The 20,276-nt window shown below is 37.1% G+C and overlaps 1 protein-coding gene across 1 annotated transcript in view; it reads right to left on the bottom strand.

Moving 5' to 3' along the window:
• The window catches only part of MALRD1 (MAM and LDL receptor class A domain containing 1), a 589,021-nt gene that overhangs the window by 111,505 nt on the left and 457,240 nt on the right, over window positions 1–20,276 (bottom strand). The window contains exon 32 of the mRNA XM_049705518.1: window positions 13,747–13,948. Within this exon, the coding sequence (XP_049561475.1) occupies window positions 13,747–13,948 (202 nt within the window). The remainder of the gene's footprint in view (window positions 1–13,746; window positions 13,949–20,276) is intronic.

Raw genomic sequence — 20,276 nt, forward strand, 5'->3', positions numbered from 1 at the left:
TACACTCACCTCAAGGTTGAACCTCAACTGTAGGTTGAAAAGGCTGAATAAACGTTTTGCATGTGACAAAAATCTAGAACCAACCTTAGTAATACACCTATTACTTAGCTAAGCTAAGGTACCGACCTTTTGTTGGGAATAACAACAAAAGGGAATAATTTTCTCTATTTCAAGACAAGTTTCTCACCTTATTCAAAATGAGTTGCATGTGTGTGTTCCATTATATTTTTGCTTACATCAGATATGCAAAGTAAAGTTCTCTCTTTTATTTGGAGGCAGCAATTCTGTTAAATTCTAGAATCATTTATATCAAAAGATATTCAAACTCACTTGTTCTAGGTCCTTCTTTACAAGAAAACTGGTGGGCTTTATTGTCTGTAGTGGATTCTGTCTTGAATTGTCCAGAGTTTTCTATCAAGGCCCTCAGGCCCCCAGCTGCTGGGAGGTTACCAGATGACAGCTCACAGCTGAGTCTACCTCTAGGATTTTCCCTCTAAAGTCACACAGCCTCCCAGGATCGGCTCCCTTCATTGGCGAATTGGGGATAAGATGGTCCAGCCCCTATGCATCAGTTTGGGACCAGTGCAGCTCCCGGGCTCCCCATGGCATCAGCGTGAGACCCCCTATGGCACCTGTATCAGAGTTCAACCGTCCCTCTGCCCAGCCCTGCTTCCTTCACTTCACAGGGGTTGTTCCTGGGAGAATTTCCAATAAACCTTTTGCATAGGAATCAGGGCCTCAGAGTTCACTTCCCTGGGAACCTAAGATACTATCCCACCATCAAAATGCATCTTGTTTTAAATTAAACGCCCTCCCCACACTGTCGAATCACTTCTCAAATTTTCCGTGGAAATACTTTTGTTGCAAGAGGAACTTGAACTTGCACCCCTAAAGGGAGTCTAGGTAGACCCTTAGCCAGAAGTAGTTCTCCATAAGCTCAACATTTCTTTTAAGTCTCTTGTTTTATCTGATGAAAATTCTACATTCTACGACATAGGACATTCAAGCTTTTTCACTATAAAAGACTTCCTCCAGGAATTCAAATAAAATGAATACTCTTGGAAGAGGTACTATGTATATCTTCTGAACTGAATGCCTTCTACTGCATACCCTCTTTGAGAAGTTAAGAAGGTTTCCCTAAAATTTTAATATTAACGTGTTTATTCTTGGGTATCAGCCATGGAGTTACCTAATTAAGACAGTTAATGTCTTTCTCATATAATTCTATGAAAAATGAACGATATTAATTGTTCTCTTTTATAACCTGAAAAACATTAGCACCACCTTAAATGCATATTACTAAGTGAAAACAGTCAATCTTAAAAGCCTACATATTGTCTGACTCCAGCTATATGATATTCTGGAAAAGGCAAACAGTGGATATTGTAAAATGGTCGTTGGTTACCCAGAGATGGTAGAAAGGAAGGGAGGAACAAGGGGGGACTTTTAGAGCTGTAAAACTCTTCTTTATGGCTCTGTAATGGTGGATGCATGCCATGGCACAGACTGAATGTTTACATCCCCCCCAAATTTCGTATGTTGAGACATAATTCCCAATGTGATGACATTTGGAGGTGGGGTTTTGGGAGCTGATTAGGTCATGAGAGTGGAGCCCTCAGGAATGCAATTAGTGCTCTTATTAAAACTGGCCCTTGCCCTTTCCACTTTGTGAGGACCCAGCAAGAAGGCACTGTTGAGGAAATAGTTTTGCACCAGACACCAAATCTGCCAGCATATTCGTCTTGGACTTCTTAGCCTCCAAAACTATGAGAAAGAAATATTTGTAGGCATCCAAATCTATGATATTCCGTTACAGCATTCTGAACAGATTAAGACATGCCATTACACATTTGTCAAAACTAACAGAAATTATAATACCAAGAGTGAAAGCTAATGTAAACTATGGGCTTTGGGTGACAGGGATGTGTCAATGTTGATTAGTCAGCTGTAACAAACATAACATTATGGTGCTGGAAGGTTGATTATGGGGGAGGCAGGTGTACCCACACTCTGTAATTTACACCTAATTTTGCTGTGAACTGAAAACTGTTTTAAAAAATAAAATGTGTGTGTGTATGAATCTCAACACCAATATCCCTCAGAATCTACATTCTAGCCCAAGCTCTTCAGTAGTGATGGAAAGGGTGGAGGAGAGACACAGGGCAGTGGATGTTGGGTTACCTGCAACATGAAGCTGTGATGGAGCTCGCTCTCTCCCCCAACACACAGAGGCTCCAGACACGAAAGAAAATCAAGAATATATTTTCCGTGCTAGGGAAAATCAAGAGCTGAAGAAGCAGAACATATTAAGAGGCCCCCAAAGAGTTATCATTGTTACTCAGCATCAATATTTGCCACAATGATAGTGAATTCCTTCCTAACTATGAATAGTGATACCACTGCAAATGTCTGAAATTGCATAAAGGAAGAATTTTCTGCCTTCATATAACCTCAAATAATCTAAAACATACATGAATGTGGAAACATATACAAAAATATGAAATGTTAGAGCAGTTGCTGGTCATTTCTTTCTTGTCATGAGGCCTGGAACCCAGAGAGACCCCAGAGGATAAGAGATACATTCCTCTTTTATCATCTCCAGATGGTCCTACACTATATTTCCTGGTCTGACATATCTGTGCTGGTATGGCCTCTTTTATATGCAATGTTGGGCCAAGTTATGTACTTGACCTAATTTAATGCTATTGTTCACTGACAGCTCTATTCCATATTAACTGAACTTTATTTAATAGTCAAAGAATTCCCCAAATGTTAAACTCTTAACTTCTACTTTAGGGCCAATATTATTAAATAATTCCCCTTTTTAATTCCTGCTTCACACTGCTTCCAAAATACATTTCCTAAAGGAAGAATCCTGTTCAAAACTGGTTCTCCAATGCCTCACAGGGTGGTCCGCTGTCCTTACCAGATTAAGGTCCACTGCCCTGTGGTTATTCAATGACCTAACTCCTGACTCAGCCTCACCTATATTCTCCCAATAAAGCCTAAAATTGCAGAGGAAATCATGACTATTTCAATTATGACTGTATTGTACTCTTTGCCGCCTGGGATGGGGCAGGAAGGAGAACGCCGTTGTCGTTCCTGTGAGTGGGAAGGTTTTCACTTACAGATATCATGAGTGGGTGTTTTGGCGTCTAAGATTACATCTTTGTCTCAGTGTAGAAGGCTTGAGATGGAGAGTGGGAAGCTGTCTCTTCATCACACACCACAAATATACACAATTGAAGGAAATCTAAGAGTCTGAGGCAATTGTCTGTGAGGGAATATTGCCGAATTTCAAGTACACTTTGGGGACACCTGTTTTACATGTCTCAGGCAGGTGAAAGGAGAGAGAGGCAGGTACTGAGATGGAGATATCGAGGTGGGCAGTAGAGAAGACCACTCAGGAGTTAGACGTGGTGGTCTCTCAGAGATCTCCCAGCTGTATTGTCTCAACTGCCTCGATGAAAGAGAAACTAGAGAAAGTGGCTGTGATACCCCATAACTTCCAGTTAACAGGGCATTGGCACTAAACACAAATACATACAACTATGTTTAACTTCATATTAACTTCTGAGGAATATGAATAAGTAGCTTTACCTAAAGTTTGGAGTGTTCTACATGATTGAATTAGTTTTACTTTTAAAACCACATAATTTTAAGACTAATTTCTGCCTTTCTAATAAAATAATTTAAAATGTACAGCTGTATAGCTGAAACTAACACAACTATACCCCAATAAAAATTGAAAAAAAAGGAAAATACACTTGAAGTCAAAAAGAACTACTAGAAATAGTAGTTCATTCATTGCTTAATAATAAACAAAAATTGATTTATTGAGAAGATAAAAAAATGATCACTTTAATGTGTGTTGGGTTATGAATGTTGCCCCATATGAAACCCTACATGAGGCATACCCAACTAACATTACCTTAATTACATTGTAATCAGAAAGAGCAGAAAGGGCAAAATGCAAGATCTGGATGTTTCAGCACCTGAACTGACCTCCTAATTGATCAATCATCTGCTCCATCGGGCAGAGAAGACCAACCATGGGCCTGTCATTCCTTTAGACCCCTTTTTATCAAAAACTGGTTATTTCTCTAAACTCATGCTTTCTATTTTGACCAAGTTTATATTAGTGAAAATGATAACTCATACATATAAACCTATTTATTTACTCTTTGTTAAGCCAACAAACTTGTTCTTTGTTTTCTATTTTCCCATTTCCAACTATTTCCACAAAGAGTGACTGGTCTTCTCTAGGTAAAATGTTCTCATATGCCAATAAGATGCTCTCAGAAAAACTGGTCATTCTGTTGAAGTCACTTGTTTTCAATGAAAAAAAAAAAAACTTTTCTTAAAACAGATTTTTTTAGTGAAGCAGTGTCACTTTCTTATTTTATTTCTTAAGGCAACAAACAAACAAGCTTGTTTTCATAAAGTCTGAATGTTTTCCAGATAACAACATATGTGTTCCAGGGAATCAGGAAACCCATAATAGAAGTAAACATTAATAGTCCAAGAGAACAAAACAGGCCCAGATTGACCTTGGCTATTGAAAAACTCCCAGAATCCCTCAGACACACTTGGTCTGGTAAAACACTGGCCCGCTGAATATTTCCAAGTAAAAAGAAAAGAGTCAGCAAAGGTTATGATAATTTTCAAAAATGACTATATGGTAGACAAATGACTAACTCACCATACCATATTTTATTTTAAATATACATATATATTTATATACTATGGATACATAAATATATATGATTCTGTGGTAAACGTCATTGTTCATATAAAAGCATTCACCTTTAAGACAGTGTTGGGACAGTGAACTGTGGTTTATCTTCACATTCAATATGAGGAACTTGTCAAACCCAGGCTAATGGAGTGTGGTTCCTACTGGGACTGATTTTTCCATGGTTGTCATTTAGATTTCTTCCCCCTAATTCAATAAAATTCCTTCCAGCCTGAAGATCAGCAGGAAACCCAATAAGAACCACCTCACAGTGTAACAGACAAGCTCCACCAGATGTAGTTAAGAGGGAATCCAGATCTTACTCCCATAAGCCTGCTTGGTATTAGCTTTTAATGCCATTTTCCAGTTTTTGTGTTTTTTCCTTCTAATCTAGTGTCCCTTCCAGGAATAAAGGGGAATTATCCCATCATTTGACAAACTGGGAGGACTTCATGGACTCTGACTGCAATAATAGATTTAAAACCTAATAATATTCTATAAGCCGATAAGTGAATCAGGATCGACTGATAATCAATTTCATTCAGCTTTTTGTACATTCATCACTATTTGTTTAAAAATTAGGCCCATGAATCACTAACTGAATCAAAATTATGAAAATGACCCATGCGTTAAAACCATGTTCTAAATCATTTATCTACAGTGCTATATCTCTTCTGATATAAAATGGATATCTACTCTATATCATACACTTATTTCAAATTTATATTTTTATCAATCAACCTAAAGTTAAAGATACTCATACTCACTAAAATTTTCTTTAAAAGACAAGATAATGACAATGGAGATTTTTCAATGGAGAGGAACTGAAAATGACAGAAAACAAGCTACACATATCACAAAATACCATGTAAGATATATCACAGGAGAGCTGCAAACTTAAGGCCTTAACAATCTGGAACAGAGTTTGGTTTCCTGCTGGGGATATTAAGGATAAATTCATGAAGAAGGTGGCTTTTGCTCTGCCCTTGAAAGTGAAAAAGGATTTACACAAGAGGAGATAAAGGGCAGGGCATCTCCAGCCTGAGAACAGTAAGATTAAAGTCAATGAGATGAGAGGACAGAATATGGGACATGACTAGAGAAAGGCAAGAGGTCTTATTTTAAGGGATCATTTCATAACCAGAATCAGAGAGATAAGACAGGAGCTGCGACAAAGGATAAGAAACATATTCAGTAGGCAATTGACAGCCTCTAAGCATTTTTCTTCTTTACAACTTGTATGAATTTATGTATTTTGATTAGTCTCAGTTTTATTTCATCTCTCACCATTGGAGTATAGATAGAAAATTTATTGTTTCTCGTCAGCTTTGTAAATTGGTCCAGATGGTTGCAGAATATTCAAGCTCGATTATGATTTTTTAAAAAAGAAGAGGAATGGTCGTCAGCCAGAGGTGGCTGATGTGGAAATTAGAAATGAAAGTGTAACTTACAAGACTCTGAAGTGTAGACATATGATTTGGGCTTGGTCAACAGTATGCTTCCAACCAGCTCCTTTAATTTTAAGGGAGTGACAAAGGGACGATTAGAGATTACTCATAACGGTGGCAGGAAAGTAGATAGCCCAGCTCTGAAGGAAGTATTCACAGGCAGTGGACTTAGGTAGTTTCAACCTCTGGTTTACTCAGTCTTACTCACTTCCCACTTATTTTTCTGTCTTAGATTCTTAGTTTTACATTTAATTTTTGGAGCAATCAATATTCTTTCAATAAGCTTATTTTCTGCCTTTAAGTGAGCCCGAGTCAGGTTCTGTTGCTTGCAATAAAAAATTCTTTTTGTTATCGTGGTGAATAAGAAAAATGCAAGGTCTACTTTTCTGGAACTTACACTATAGTAGGGACTAGAAGATTAAGCCGGTAGTTACGTGTGTGTGTAAATTAGATAGGTCTGTTATGCAGCCATAACAGGGATTCCGATGAGTAATAAGAAGGCCTTGAAGTAGAGTTTGACCTGTAAAATGGAACTGAGGGGGAAAAAAGAAGGCAGAATCTCTGGTTTCAAAGTGGATATTGAGAAAAGGATAAAGGCACTAAAAACTTGATGACATCTCTTTATGGTTCATAAACAAGAGGTTTTTGAGGCTTTTTAAAAAAATATAAACTCATACAAATGGTACAAATATCCTTATTATGAGATAAGTTTTCATTAGCAAACTCTTCATCCATTATGAGAAGTAAATATGCTCATTCTTTGCCCTGGACCACAGCCATAGTTTTCACTCCTCTGTCTAGCTGGGAGGAAAGGAGCATCATTAACCCTGAGGCTCCTTCCTCTGACGTGTGTGTATGGCAGCCTGTTGTACTGCTTCACCAAAGCTGACTGTGTGCTTTTCTTCTCAAATACACCTTCAGTGAGGTCATACTGGCAACCTGAAATTAACCATGCTGGGGTATTTCACCAAGGAAATAGGGAAATGCTACACATCAGGGATTTTTTTCCCCCTTGAGAGCTAGTCTACCAACACACCACTGAATATTTCTTATGAATATTCATTGATGGCTCAATAAGTTACTTCCATATACTTGATGCTGCCTTCAAGTCAAATGAAATCATCTTAGAACTATAGTTTTAGAGCTGAGAGAGTTTCAAATGCACTTTATAATATTTTAGGCTTCCACGTATGCATCATTATCCCAATATGTCCTTAGTTTGTAAATTCCTGGAGAGCTGGCGATAATATTATAGGCACATATGTCCTTCCAATCTAAATCCAGGGCAGCACACAGTAGATTCTCAACTTTGACTAAATGAAGGGCAGACTTACTCAAGTTCACAAATACAGCAAGTAGCAAGAAGTCTTCTGTGTCTTCCTGCAATGACATTTCTGCCATAACCCTAGATCCCTTTGAACTCCCTCCTCATTCTCTCTGGACTCTCTTCTTTTGTATGTCATTCTCTATGCCTTCCTAATCCTCTTTTACAAACCAAGTCCCATATGATCATAAAACGATAGACCTGAAAGGGACTTAAGAGATTGTCTATATCATTTCCCTGATGACAAAGCATGGTCTAAGGAGTTTAAATTAGTTTCTTAAAATTATACAAGTATTTAGTGATACAGTCATGATTTAGACTCATGTCTCTAAATTTTTAGTATAGTTGTCATCTTTCTATCACTCAATATAGCCACACAGAATCTATTGGATTCTCTCTGTGTCTCTCTTTGTCTCTGTCTCTGTCTCTCTTACCTCCCAAACAAGTGTTTGAAAATAAGACTGGAGGCAGAGTTCATTGGTGGTAGTGAAAGGAGGTACCATATGTCGATAAATTCAGTTGATGACTTTTACTTATTCATCTACTCATCTGACATATTTCTTTATTCATAGGACATGTTTATTGAGTAGCTCCTATACAACAGGACTCTGCTAGGCATGCAGAATACATCACTGAAGATGATATAAATGATGAAGATGATGAAAACAGACAAATGTCTCCATCTTTAAATAATTTGCATTCAAGAGAATAGACCTGTCCTGGAAATGCTCCAGAGTAATACTTGCTGCTCAAATTCAGAGATGTGAAACAAGAAGGAAAATCTCTATTCCAGAATGACGTGAGAGCCACTGTCGTTTAGCAGTGATAATAGAACAAGGAGAACTTGTGGCTGCTTATTCCCCTTGAATGCCTTATGAATTTCATTATTTGTCTGGCACCTTGCTAGTTACTCTCATTTTATACTTACCAAGTCAATTTAAAAAAGGATGCCCTAGGATAATATTTCTTTTCTTTGCATTCACTTCCTGAAGATCATTTTATTTCAATTTAACAAAAAAATCTAGTTGGAAAGTTTGTTCATAAAGTGAATCCCTAAAACTGGAGTCTTCTTAGATTTAAAATCCACAGCAGCATCCCTTGTTATTTGCTGTGTATTTAAATAATGGGGCATCAGACTCAGTACATTTCATTTAGGAATGTTAATTAGCAGAAGACAAGATGTTGCAGAATTATTCTTAGGTTTTTTTTTGCCTGAAATAGTTAATGCTTTACGAAACAGAAGTCAAGTCATGGATGTAGAAAACAAACTTATGGCTATCAGGGGATAAGTGGGGGGAGGGATAAATTGGGAGATTGGGATTGGCATATACACACTACTATATACAAAATAGATTACTAACAAGAACCTGCTGTATAGCACAGGGAACTCTACTCAATACTCTATAATGGTCTGTGTGGGAAGAGAATCTAAAAAAAAAAAAAAGAGTGGATATATGTATATGTATAACTGATTCACTTTGCTGTACACCTGAAGCTAACACAACACTGTTAATCAACTACACTCCAATAAAAATTTTTAAAAAAATTAGTTACTGCAACTCTTTTCAGGAAAGGCACATTTCCTAAATCTTGATGATAATCGTTTCATGGATAAGAAAAATGGGGTCAAGTGGGTAGTAAGTGTTTTAATGACAATTTGAACCCAGTTCTTGGTTATAAAGTAGACATCAGTGTTCCCAGTTGTACTCGTTTCCTAGGGATGCCCTAACAAAGTACCAAAAACTGGATGGCTTAAAATGATAGACATTTATTCTCTCACAGTGCCATAGGCCAGAAGTCTGAAATTCAAGGTGCTCACAGAGACACACTATCTCTGAAGGCTCTAGGGGAGAACCCAGTCCATTCCTTCCTCTTAGCTTCTGGTTTTCCTGGCCATCCTTGTCATGCCTTTACTCAGAGATGCATCACTTCAATCTCTGCCTCCTTCATCACATGATATTCTTCCTGTGTGTCTGTTGCTGTGTCCCTTCTCCTCTCCTTAGAACGACACCAGTCATATTATATTAAGGGCCAACCTTACTCCAGTATGACCTCCTCTTAACTCGCATCTTAATTACATCTGCAAAGACCTTACTTCCAAATAAGCTCACATTTTGAGGACGTGGGAAGGCCATGGATTTGGAGGAGGACACTATTCAACCCAGAACACCAAAATAATCTGCTTCCTACCTATCATTCCCCTTCCAGCTGTGTCTACTGGTATTTTCCCCCTTATTAGACTCCTGAAAAAAATTCTGTAGATATGCACCATATCTTCAAGTATGCTACATTTTCTCACTCACTGTTGCTTCAAATACTGTACAATGTCTTGTATAGTTTTAAAGGCAGCAATGTCCTACCAGCCCTGTAAAATGTTTCTTCACCAGGGAGAAAAATGTGTTCCTTCTTGTTTCAAATTATAGAACAAAAATAGAAAACACCTTCCACCCTGGAAACTCACATGGTTAAAAAAACCAGACTCTATGAAAATAAATGCATTTCTCTGCCAACTCAGAATTGCTGGGGATGCTTTATTGCATCAAGGATGTCTCCATTCAGAAAATGTTTCCCTGGGAAACCTGAAGTAATTAAAGGAAGGACAGAGAAGTAATAACACAGAAACCAAAGATCTGTGGGGTAGGGGAGGGGTCGCCATTATAGGGCAATCTTCTAAATGGAAAGAAAACTACAGGTAACTTTTGGTGACAAATGCTGCAGTTCTACATCCCTTCATATTATGGGAGAGTGCATCTTATTGAGGGTGTGTGGGGAGAATGGTCAAAACAACCAAAAAACCTAACATGAGGTTGAAATGAAGTTGAGAGTTTTTAATCTTAGGATGCTGTTTTTAATCTTAGGATGTTAATCTGGACATCAGAAAATGTAATATGCTAAATGTAAAAATCTGGATGTCTTATTATAGATTTGGAGAATATTATCTAAGTTAATTTAGCTTGCTTAGTTCACTTGAATCGAGACTGAGCTAATTAAGGAAAGATGGAAGCATCAAGTATTCATTAGTTTTGATGGTAGAGAATTTTTCACATTCTCTGAGAGCTGAATGAAGAAGGACACACATAGATGAATACTGGAAACATTTATCTAATCTTTCTCTTGCTTCGTTCAACAAATATTCATTGTAGAAGGCCCTGTACCATCTGAATTTTAACATTTTTTTACAACTCTATTCCATTGGAAAACTGTGTCCATCCTGGGCATTTTCATTCAATAAAAATAGAATATTTGGAGAGAACTTCATTGAAATTTGATCAGTTTTAAATTTTATGTGACAATAATGCTTCCTTTATACAGTATTACTAGGAAATGAAGTTTTCCTTGCTAAGTGCTAACACTTCGAAGACCATTTTTACCAAACGTTTTGGAGGCATAAATATATAATTGCTATTTTTTTCTTTTTAAAAAATCTTTAAAAATTCCATGTGAGGAGAGTGACATCAGAAAGATGGTAGAATAGGAGGTCCCTAGCTCACATCCCTCCAACCCCAAACAACAAACTAGCAGTCACCCATGGACAAAAGTGCCTTCGTGGGAGCTTTAGGCTATCCTGGCAGGAGTTGTGAAACTCTGGTGAAGCCCAAGACCAGGGAGAGCTGCTTGGAGAAGGGAGGCCTATGCTCTGGTGGCAGGTTCACTGAAAGTGGTCCTGAGTACAGATCCAAAGTAGCCCCATTTCCCAGTGGACTCAGCTACAGCCGTGCTTGGCCACACTTCCACAACCAGCCCAACATGCCCAGAGGTGGGGGAGGACCCATGCCTGTCTGTGCCCCATTAAGAGGCCGCCTGACCTTGGACTTGACTGAAGGTCCTGCAGCAGTCCTATGACCCAGTTCCAGCCCTGCTCTACTGCATTCCAGGAGTTAGTCCTGCCTACACACATTTGTGCCCCTGGAAGCAGGCCCGCTGACGTCAGTCCTGGCTGTGGACCCTGGAGCTGTCCTGTGGCTAGTTGCAACCCTGCTCTGCCACGGTTCAGTTCCTGCTCCCTCAGCAACCAGGAGGAGCCCTGTGTGTACTCCCAGTCACAGGCCTGCTGGCTTCAATCTGACCATGGTCCCTGAGGCGGCCTCGTGACCTGGCTTGAATCCCACATCATGTGATTCCCAGAGAACAAGACAGAAAGAGAAAAAGGCAGAAAGTTTACCTAGAGAAATAATGGCCAAAAACATCCTAAATCTTGGAAAGGATATATAAATCCAGACTCATGAAGCTCAAAAGTGCCCAAACAGGGCTTCCCTGGTGGCGCAGTGGTTGAGAGTCCGCCTGCCGATGCAGGGGACACGGGTTCGTGCCCCGGTCCGGGAAGATCCCACATGCCATGGAGCGGCTGCACCCGTGAGCCATGGCCGCTGAGCCTGCGCGTCCGGAGCCTGTGCTCCGCAACGGGAGAGGCCTCAGCGGTGAAAGTCCCACGTACGGGAAAAAAAAAAAAAGTGCCCAAACAGGATCAACTCAAAGAAGTCTACCCAGATACACATTATAATTAAATCATTAAGAGTCAAAGAAAAGAAAGAATTTTGAAAGCAGCAAGAGCAAAGTAACTTGCCACATACAAAAGAACCTCCATGAGGCTATCAGCAGATTTCTCAGCAGGATTTTTCAAGGGATTTTTTCCTGAGACGAATGGTGACAAAAATAATTTGGTTGCAGTTACAGGCACATTTGGAGGAAGGGAAGAGAAAATTAAGGAAGTTCATTATAAACGGGCTCTATTTTCTGTTCAAAGGATATAAGAACATTGGCAGAGTGAAGAAAGTTCAAGGAAGAGATGAGGATTTGAGGATTGTTGTAGAAAAGTAGCGCCAGGAAATCGTCCTAAACCTGCATCTGGGACTGTTGGGAGTCCAGCTAACGTGATAAGTTGACCTTTTTAGTGGTCCCAATGAGTATGACCAGTAGCAGTTTGGAAAATGCAAATGGCTACGGCTACTGTAAGTCAATTTCAAAGACTGATAAAGCCATTATACGGAACATGAGCTAGATACTTGTATCTATTCTACAGGGATGGTCTGATAAATAAATGTGTTAATACTTGCAAAGTACTTAGCAGAGTTCCTGGAACATAATTAGGACCCAAATTTATGTTAAAATGAAAAAAAGAGGACAGAATTCAAAGTGCTTGATTAAGAATGGAATTGAGGTGTTAGATCATTAAATCTGAGACCATTAGGGGAAAAGTTTAAAAAGCTTGTTTTATGGAAAAAAACAGGAAACATTGCAAATCTAGAGTTGTATTTTTTCTTATTACTTACATTGGAAAACAGGTTTAGGAGGAGTAGAAGACATAAATGTAGAAGACATAATGATTATAGTTTTCAAAAAGTAGAAGACATAATGATTATATTATATTTTTTAACCCTAAATTTTCAGAGGGGATGATAAAGTTCAGAATATAACTATGGGAGTTGGTTAATGAGGAAAAATATTTATGACAGTTACTAGAATTTAAGAGGCCAATGTTTCACACAGTTTGATTCACCTGGAGGTTGAGATTGCCCAGGATTTAGAATCCAGTGGAAAACCATGAGAAAAAGAACCCAGATGTGTGGCTTTAAAAGAGAAGAAAAGTTTGAATAAAGGCTGTAAGAACAGAATTTTGAAAGAGGCATGGAATAGTCTGAAAGGCAATGACCCTACTCTCTAATGTTGATAACGTGAAGAATTTATAAGAGAGCAAATAGCTACTTAAGTGGAAGCATCTTAAACATTAGAAATTCAGATTTCAGTTAAGGGGATGATTTCTAAGAAAAGGAGTTACTGACAAGATTTTTTTTTCTTTATGCAATAGAATCAGAGTTCTAGATTGTAGTGTAGAAACAGAAGGGAAATGGCCCAGGGAAAGGGAAAAGCTAATATGGATGGAAAAGACAGTCTGGAAGATGACAGGTGAACAGAGGAATCTTTACCTCGTGCAGTTGTTGTGAACCTTTGGAAATAAAGAAAGTAGACAATAAAGCTATACTGATGGAACTAAATTTTCTCTGGGTTTCTTAAAGAATTTTAGTCTAAGCTATTCTGTTGCCTAGAGGATATGAAAATTTCATGATAAAGTTTCATGGGGAGAAAAACTTTACCTCCAACAGTACATACTGTTCTTTCTACAATGTATGAGTAGGACTGGACGTGAAAAGAAGTGCAATGCCTCAGAAATTCCCCATTCTTCTATATTCAGATATTTAAGACAATCCTTGAACATTCCATTTTCTGAAGGGATGGCTTACCTCCAAATATACATTCTGGGGTAAAGGAGATGTCATCAAGGGCAATAAAGATGTTCTCTTTTCCGCTCAGATCAGCTTCAAATGCCACCTTAAATGGACTGTTACTGGAGAGAGGTACATGTCCATACATCCAACCGGTTCTTTTATTGCCAATCACTGACCACACCAGGATGCTTAGTCCAGATTCCTCAACAGTATACACCTAAAAATGGGGAAGAAAAAGAAACAAACAGAGAAAAATCAACTCTTCATTGTTTGGATGTTAGAGGCATATGGGCATCCAGGTTGTTGTTGAAAGAATGGAATCTAGTAATGCGACAGATCAATAATAATACTTTTAATCATCCTTGATGTACACTCTGTTCTATAACATAGTGGGCAAGATCCAGCTTATACTCAGGCAAGGTGTGGTTATAAAGTGAGACTATGGATGTTATATTTCCTTTGGTGAGTTAGACCTTTGTTTAGTTTTGACATATCGATTTCCGTGTACCAAATTAGACATGGCCCCAAACTGTAACTATCTCAAGTATCTAAAAAGCTGGCGGAGGTGTACAACTAGAATTTTTCACCACTTAAAAAAACTTCATCCATCTCGACTAAGGTGTGTTACTGTAGAAAATCCTCATAGTAAATGAATATGAGAGTAAAGAAGTCATTTCAGGAACCAATCTGTGGAAAATATTTAACATTTTGACAGACAGAAAATCTATCTGAATTAACTAACGTCAATATTCTGGACTTTTTAAAGTATAAGGACTAACAGATTCAAAAGGAAGAGAAATAGAAATAGAGCTTGTTTTGAAACCAACCACCATGACAAGTTCTGATCTTTTTTTAAACAATAAAAACAATTCAGAACAAAACAAAAACAGACATTTCCTAGCGCTCTTCAAAAAAAATCTATTTAAACAACAAAAAATAAAGTTGAAAAGATACTTTCCTACACTTTTTGCACCAAAATTTTATGATTACCATTTCCTTAGTTGCTATACATATGTATAATATATACATATATAATGTACTTTTAAGGTACTTCAGCAATCACTTATACAATCCTTTCTTTTACACGGGAAAAATAAGATTCAGAGTAAAGAATACTCATGGATAGTAATTTTCTTCTATTGCAATATTCTTTTTCTTCAATGACATTTCCCTTTACTGAAAAATCTTACTTCCTCACTTTTTTCTTAGTGTCAAAATTTATCTACAGATAATTTATCCTATAAAAATCTATCCAAAATTTATACTATTAGAAGGAGAGGACAATATCACTCATTCTGTTACACATGATATTATATTGACATTCTAGGAGTCTTACCAAAAACCACTAAATAATTCAGACCAGAAATTAAGCATACTGCCAATGTGCACTACTACAAAAAGTCTAAGGTCAAGTCAGAAATCCAACTCTTAATGGACATTAAACATAATACCAAAAATAAATCAAGATGACAGACGAAAAAAAAAAAAAAAAGAAAAGAAAAACTTGCCTGAAGCTTGGAAACCTGAAAAGTGAGACTTTAACACCAACATTTTGGAAAAGCAGACAGTTCTTAAGTAAAAATTACCTTTCATATTTGATTTCTTGAAAAATAAAATAAGCTAAGATTCAATATGAAAGGAATTCGGGTCAGTTGACTGTTTTCTGTTTCACACATAAGCAAACACTCACTCCAAAGAGTCTTCAGCTCCAAGATTTAGTGAATACTTAGTTTTCAAATTCATACAAATTTTCCCCATTTTTAAAAGTTAAAAAGAAATATGTATGAAGCTTCTGACTGACCTTGATAACAGGACAACGCTACAAAATCAAACTAAGTTGAGCCCTCCTTTTGCATTAATCCTGGATTACATCACAGAGATTTAAAAAGAAATAGCTTTATTTTATTTATTTTATAACTCTTTTTCTAGGAAAATCATCTCAGAAAACCAAATTTCATGAAAATATAACACAACCTTTTCTGGTTTTATCCAAAACTCTAGCATGCGTTTGTTTTATTTATTAATGTATCATTTTTATTGTTTTAACACTTCATTTTATTCTCTGCTTTCAGTCTTTTTAATCTTCAATCGATCCTACATGCTCTTGACAGATTCCCTTTCCTTCCATTCTCCTTTTACTCTACTTCTCAAAACCCCACCATGACATCTCCTGGCCATCCCTCTTGTACCCTCTCATCATGAGCATTAACTCTCCAATATATGTCAACCTATTTTTATCCCATTATTTCATCCTACTACAGTCCAAATTAATTCTGGTTCAGTTTACTAACTCACTACTTAATTTCAACAAAACTTTTTGACAAATTCATTAGTTGTTTCAATAGTAATATGTATTTATGGAACCACCAGTGTATTAAATTGAACAGCTGCATGTCATGTAAAGTGATTTTTGTAGCCACAATGGCCAATGGAAAAACTAGAAGAATCATTTATGGACTCCTTTTAATGCTGGATTTTATTTATGGCCAATGGGCCACCCACTAAAGACTAAAATTATGGTATGTATTTTTTGCCTTTCAACAGAAATAATACTCACTGTCTCCTGAGACTTTTTTTGTGTGTATGTATATGATAATGCTCAGCAAAGTATTTTAAACTTTTAAACAACTATCACTTTTTTTTTTGCGGTACGCGGGCCTCTCACTGTTGTGGCCTCTCCCGTTGCGGAGCGCAGGCTCCGGACGCGCAGGCTCAGCGGCCATGGCTCACGGGCCCAGCCGCTAAGCGGCATGTGGGATCCTCCCGGACCGGGGCACGAACCCGTGTCCCCTGCATCGGCAGGTGGACTCTCAACCACTGTGCCACCAGGGAAGCCCTAAACAACTATCACTTTGAAAAATTAAAGTGGCTAATGTATTCAAAGCTAATTAATTCTAAATTCGTTTGTTTCTAATTTTGTATTTTAATACACAAATTTTACTGAAAAGCAATTCATGTTGCAATAATAACATTATTTGAAATAGCTTTATAAAAATCAACTGCTAGATAAATAATCTGGTTACTTCTTTGATATTCTACATTTTGGTTGAACACTCACCATTAATATAATAATTGTTAACATTATATACTGTAAAACAACCATTGTTACCATGATTTTTATTATAAAAGCAAAATGTATTCAAATAATATATAAAGATATAATGAAGTTTATGTATTGATATTATAATCAAGTTTATATTATATTCAAAGGTGATATTATAATCCAAGCTTATAATGTAGGGTAGGAAAAACTTAAAGAGAACTTGCTAAATGAAAAACATAGATAGTCAGAATAAAATAATATTATACCATTTAAATACAAATATTATAACATTAACCAGTTAAATTTATGTCAAGGATTTGAGAAAGCAACTCCTCAGCATTTGTTTAGAATGAACATTCCTCTGGAGGAGAACACTCAGCAACAGGTAATAGAAAATATGGGTGATGATGATTAAATTCCAGAAGAAATTATATGGCTCTTAGAGACCAGCTTCCTCAACAATATCTATGTATCTAGGTTGTCCAGATAAAGAATTAAAAGAACTCGACCAGTAGCTTTTCCTAAAGTTCCTCTCCTGCAACTAGTCAGTCTCCAGGTTCCTGAAACACTGAAGGCAGGTCCCAGTGCTGATTTAGAGACTCTGAATGGACACTTTTGGATAATGGAAACATTTATCCATTTCATCACATACTTAGCTCATTAAAGTTAGGGTGTAAAATGCATCAGTGAGAGGAAACCTTGGCTTTACTTGGCCCTCAGTTAACTCTCAGCTGTTCTGCTAGGTGTCTGCTCTTTAATCACTACTGATAGGGCAAAGCAATGAACTGAACTGTGCTTAATCCTTAGAAGTGCACAATTTCTCATGGTTTCATTTGAAAACACTCAAATTTTATATGAGAGGAAAGAAAATAATCAAAAGTAATGAAAAGGGAAATTTCCCTCAAAAGGGAGTTTATAGGCTTTATATTCATTTAATAAAGGATAGAAATAACAATAATATTGCCCATATTAATAAAATTTAGAACATTCACATATGTTATGTTATATGAACACTGCCACATGTGTAGATGTAGGGTAAGACTATTAACTTCCCTTTACAGATCTGGGTTAGAAATCTGGGGTAGAGAGAGGTTAAACAATTCATTACATGTGTACAGCACAGACCTCTAGTCTCCAGGACAGCAATGTAAGGAGCTTGAAATTGTTACTCTAGTCTTCATGACAAGAGAAAAGCTGAATAAACTGAAAATCAACAACTCTTCTTAAATTCTTCAGTGAATTGAGGTCACAGAGCAATCATAACTGCTGCCTCCAAAATTGGAGAGAGAGACAGGCAGATGCTGAGAATCACAACTTACTAAAACAGAAACCAAGGGACAGAAACCCCTGTGGGGACCAGTAATGAGGTCGAAAAGCCTAAACTGTAGTTGATGAATTGCTGGAGACTCACTGTGGACAAGTTTGAAAGTTAAAAAATCTTGGGTGGCAGGGGTCAGTGGGGAGGATGTCCAAACTTTTGTGAGTTAGACCTCCAGGAGTCCTATCAGGTCCTCACAGGGAAAAATCACAGAAAAATTTCCCTCAATTTTTTGGCAGGAGGAGGGGAAAATATACCCAGAAATATACCTAGAGCATTCTGTTCTTCTCAGCAAGGCCTACCCGCAAGACAAATTATTTAAAAAGAGCTTAACTGACTAGGTTCATCAGAGCCTAACCGAATTGGGGAAAAGAAAATACCCAACTCCAGCGCCTGGTAGTTTTCCATGCAGGGGGAAATTACCAATTCAGCTCCCTCTAGTCTTCCTGTATTACCTAAGGAGTGAAAAAAGTAAAAATCTGAGGGGAAATTATAAAGAATAAAACCCAGGGGTAGTAAAGGACTCACTAAAAGACTGAGACCTAATTGTAGCCCTACAGAGAGCTTTCTCTCACCCCACAACTTAGCAACATATATGTAGGGCTTCTATGTAATAATACAGGAATTCAACTTTAAGAACAGTACATTGTAGACCTTATTTAGGAAGAAATGTCTCTGGAAACCCAAAGACAGCAGAGGAGACAAAAACAAGGACAAAAGGGAAAATTAGAGCCCTGATCCTACAGCTAGAGCAAACAGCAAACACAGCATAACCTCTAGCCAGATGAACATAAAACCCATAATAAAGGCCTAATTTTTACCCAGTATATCATGTTAGGCTGTCAAGGCACAGACTAAGCATCAGAACCAGATTTAGGTATGGTGGAGATGTTGAAATTATCAGACAGGAAATTTAATACAAGTATGATTAATAAGCTAAGGGCTCTAATGGAAAAAGTGGACAACATGGAAGAACAGATGGACAATGTAAGCAGAGAACTGGAAACTCTAAGAAAGAATCAAAAGGAAATGCTAGAAATTAAAAAAAAAACACTCTAACAGAAATGAAGCATGCTTCTGATGGGCTCATCAACAGACTGGACACAGCAGAGGAAAGAATCAGTGAGCTTGAAAATACATCAATAGACAATTCCAAATCTGAAATGCAAAAAACAAACAAACAAAAGAATGGAACAGACTATCCAAGAATTGTGGGATGGTTATAAAAGGTATAACATGCATAATGTGAATACCAGTAGGAGAAGAAAGAAAGAACAGAAAAAATATTTAAAGTGATAATAAATGATATTTTCCCAAACTTAATGATAGACAACAAACCATGGATTCTGGAAGATCTGAGAACATCAACATGATAAATACCAGCACTAAAATTTATCTACACTGAGGCACATGATATTCAAACTTCAGGGAATCAAAGGTTAGAGAGAATCTATCTAATGAAAGAAGCCAGGGGGAGAAAACAACTTATAGAGCAGCAAGGATAAGAATGACATCAGACTTCTCTTCAGAAAACATGCCAACAAGAAGACAGTGAAACAAAATATTTAGAGTGACGAAAGAAAAACTCCAACCTGGAATTCCATATCCAGCAAAATTATCCTTCAAAATAAAGGAGAAAGAAAGATTTTCTCAGACAAATAAAAATTGAGGAAACTTTTTGCTAGTAGATCTGTCTTGCAAGTAAAGTTAAAAGAAGTTCCTTAGAGAAAAGGAAAATGATATGGTCAGAAAATCAGATTACATAAAAAAAAGAACAGTGTTAGAGAAGGATAAATAAAGGTAAATAAAATATTTTACTTTTCTTATTATTAATTGATATAACAGATAATAGTTTAGTCAAAATAATAATAACAAGAATGTATTCAGTGATTTTAGCTTTTGGGCAAGTGAAATGTATGGCAGCACATTGTAAGAGAAGGGAGGGAGGAATTGAGAATACTGTGTACTTGCACTACTCATGAAGTGGTATAGTGTTATTTGAAAGTGGACTTGGATTATTAGTAAATGCATGTTGCAAACTCATGGGCAAATAATAAAAAGGCTTTAAAAAGAAGACATGCTAAGAGAAGAGAAAAAAGGACTCAAAAAATGCTTATTTAAAACAAAGGAAGCAAAAAAGAGTATAAGACACATGCACACAAAAAGAACAAAGATAACAAACGT

This window comes from Orcinus orca, chromosome 2 (genome assembly GCF_937001465.1).
Source record: "Orcinus orca chromosome 2, mOrcOrc1.1, whole genome shotgun sequence".
Classification (NCBI taxonomy): Eukaryota; Metazoa; Chordata; class Mammalia; order Artiodactyla; family Delphinidae; genus Orcinus; species Orcinus orca.